Genomic DNA, 3,583 nt, shown 5'->3' on the forward strand with positions numbered 1-3,583 from the left:
TATCCTCACTTCCCTGTTTGTTGGAGAAAGTAAACACTTGACAAGATTCGTCGGCAAGAGAAACTAGGAAATGAGGTAAGCGGAATCGAGAATCACGTTCATGAAAGGGAATACCAGAATAACAACAAGGACTTCGATGCTATAGCATTGCAGCTTAATCTAGTGTTTGAATGGTATAAAATTAAATTAAACAATGATTAAATTTAAACATGTTAATGTATTTCTCATGAAAACAATAATTTATCAAATTATAGAAGTAAAGAATCCACGAATATTCCCTTCTACATCCCAATCTCATAAAGTTGAAAAAAATAGTTGGACTTATGTTACACTTTGCAGCCCTTTAAAGTCTTCCTGATTGCTGATTCACGAACCCGTGTACATTCATGCCTCGTGTAACAAGTGATAGCAGAAACATAAAATTCTGAGAACCACATTAAATATATACGAGAGAGAGACAGACATACATACTATACTGTATTATAGTCCAGCTACAACGTGCCAAAGCAACTGAAAAGGATCACCCTATTCCCTTGTTTGAATCAAAATAAACAAAAACAGGGTTTCTATAATTTATTTTTAAACTCCCACTTGCACATTCCTATGGCTCATGTTCTAATCTTACAAAACCCTTGCATTGCATGAATTCCCTCTCAAAAAAACTCTTCTTCTACGAGTAGGACAACGAGGGCATGGCAACCCAAGGTTCGCGATTTCAGATTGAACTTGTGGTAGACACGACCACGACAACCTCAAACGTTTGTAGCCACAGCGACAGTTTCAGCAATCACCAACATTCAACCTCTTTCACAAAGCTCCTAATGTCTGTTCTAACAAGATTCCATGCAGGCTACTTCAGAATAAGCCTCTCCCTCGGAAGCCAAGCATTACTGTGGAAGACGATAATCACATCGGAACAAGACACAACCACTCTACCGCACGTGCTTTCCACGCTTCCTTCAGTGGCTGTCTATGCACTCTGGTCTCTCTCCTTTTTCACTCTAGTGTTACTCTCCCTTCTCTACCTCCTAAGATGCTTTTTTTTCTTTAAGATGGTGAAGGCCGAGTTCTTGCACCCTGTGGGGGTTAACTACTTTTTCGCCCCCTGGATTTCGTGGCTTCTCTTGCTTGAATCAGCGCCGTTCGTGGCGCCCAAAACCACCTTGTACATGGTTCTGTGTTGGGTGTTTGCGGTGCCGGTGGTGGTGCTTGACGTGAAGATCTACGGACAGTGGTTGACGAAGGGGAAGAGGGTTTTATCCTCTGCGGCGGGGAATCCGACGAGCCAGATGTCAGTGATAGGGAACTTGGTGGGAGCACAGGCTGCTGCGCACATGGGATGGAAAGAGTGTGCGTTGTGGTTGTTTTCGGTGGGGATAGTACATTACTTGGTGCTGTTTGTTACGCTATATCAGCGATTATCGGGTAGAGATGGGGTTCCAGTGTTGTTAAGGCCAGTTTTGTTCTTGTTCATTGCAGCACCTAGCGTAGCAAGCTTGGCTTGGGAATCCATTGTTGGAACCTTTGACACTGCTTCCAAGATGCTCTTCTTTCTATCCCTCTTCCTATTCCTCTCACTGGTAAGATTAACTCCTCTACGTGTGTTGTTCAAAAAATATTCTCCAAAGGAATTTCGTAACACACATTTCTTTTGAAGACATTTACGATATATGGTATTTATATTATCGACAGATTAAAATATATTTTAACTTCTTTTGAAGCCATTGTTAGCATAAAAGTTAACATCTCATTCCATAATGATTGGATGAGTGTATAAATTTTATACTATATTTTATTTTATTTAACTTCTATCCATGCAATAGTCTCTTTCCCATCCCTAAAATGAAAAAACATACAGAGTGATACTGTTATAATAGTTTGGAATTAAATAAAGTTTTGCAGTAATCTGAGGATCTATCAATCCGATTCATCCTGCAAGTAAATGACAAAACTTCCAGCTAGATATTTAGTGGTAGAGAGATTTATTCATTAAATAAATACCAAATAAAATTTGAATGTACTCCTTTTCTTGTAGTGTTGCGCATATGTTTTTATATGAAACAATTATATATTGATGATAATCAACATCCATAAGCAGATTTGCAGGCCAAACCTGTTCAGGAGATCAATGAGAAGGTTCAACGTTGCATGGTGGGATTACTCATTTCCCATTACTTCATTTGCTCTTGTTTCAACGGATTATGCAGAAGAAGTGAAAGGAACTTTTTCTCACATCCTAATGCTCCTTCTGTTGGCTCTTTCAGTTCTTGTCTCTCTTGCTCTCACCATGTTTACTCTTCTAAACTTTAACATGCTTCTAGTGGATATATATCCTTCCAAGCTTTCCTCAGTTAATCCATGTAATGTAATTTTGACAAGTCCTATTAAAAATTAGGAAAATGATACTTTGACACCAATTTTTGACAGTATTTTGACACTGCACACGTGTCAAAACGTGGTTGGACAATTTCAAATTAAAAAAAGTGAGACAAGGACATATTTGGAAGAAAAAAGTCAAAGTTTTTTTTAAAATTTGAAATCGTCCAATCACATTTTGACACGTGTGCAGTGTCAAAATGGTGTCAAAAAATTAGTGTCAAAATATCATTTTCCTAAAAATTAACACCACCTCTAACTTAAAATTTCTGAGTTCTGTTTTAAATATCATATAACTTTATCATTTCCAATTATCAAACTTAAATTCATACTTAAATATAATGACAATAATAAATAGGATTAAAATTAATCTTAATTTAATCACAATTTCCCATTTAAGATTAATATCTGACCAACTATATTCAAACATATCAATGATTGATAAAATATATGTATAAATTTTCATTACTTTAAACACTATTTTTCTTTTTTTTCTTTCTATATCTCAATTGTATAAATTATTATACAAGTTTTAGATTAAATTTCTCTATATACGAGAGAGAGAAAAATCATTTTCATAAGTTAAGATTAACTTACAGATAAATTATAAACAAAAATTTAGAGAAATTTGTAAAAAAAATTATTATTTACATAGCTTTATAAGGGATCATTTTAGTTAAGGAATAAAATTTTATTTTATTACTTTTTATATTTTTCTCTTTCAAAACACTTAAATATCTTCCAAAAAGAAAGCACAAAAGAAGATAGGATAATATACGAAATGAAAAAAAAAATAAAATAAACTACTCTTTCTGACTCTTGAAAAGATTTATAAGGAAAGATAGGTACATAAAGATTATGAGTGAAAATATTTAATGTTTTATTAATAATCTTGCCTTTTAGATAAATAATGAATATAAAATACTTAAATAATGAACTTTGAAAAATAATAATCTATCTTAAAATAAATATTAGAACCAAAATCAGTCCATTAAGATTTTAGAAAAAATAAAGGTAATTTTTCTTTTATAGAAACTAGAACCAAATTTGACACATCAACAGAATAATTTCCAAATGTTAGAAATATGAAACCATTATAAAAAAAAATCAAAACCCACTAGTTTCACGTATAGTAAAACACAATCATACCAATATCCTTTGTGTGTTTTATGTTTTTGGAAGAAAAAAAATTAACAATTTTTTTGTT

The 3,583-nt window shown here is 33.4% G+C and overlaps 1 protein-coding gene across 1 annotated transcript; it reads left to right on the forward strand.

Moving 5' to 3' along the window:
* Positions 1-692: 692 nt before the first annotated feature.
* On the forward strand, positions 693-2,395 carry LOC106760479 (S-type anion channel SLAH4-like). Its single transcript, XM_014643908.1, has 2 exons — positions 693-1,580; positions 2,099-2,395. Exons 1-2 carry the CDS (start codon positions 693-695, stop codon positions 2,393-2,395), a joined length of 1,185 nt encoding a protein of 394 aa, XP_014499394.1.
* The last annotated feature ends 1,188 nt before the right edge of the window (positions 2,396-3,583 follow it).

Source organism: Vigna radiata, chromosome 5 (assembly GCF_000741045.1).
Source record: "Vigna radiata var. radiata cultivar VC1973A chromosome 5, Vradiata_ver6, whole genome shotgun sequence".
NCBI classification, from domain to species: domain Eukaryota; kingdom Viridiplantae; phylum Streptophyta; class Magnoliopsida; order Fabales; family Fabaceae; genus Vigna; species Vigna radiata.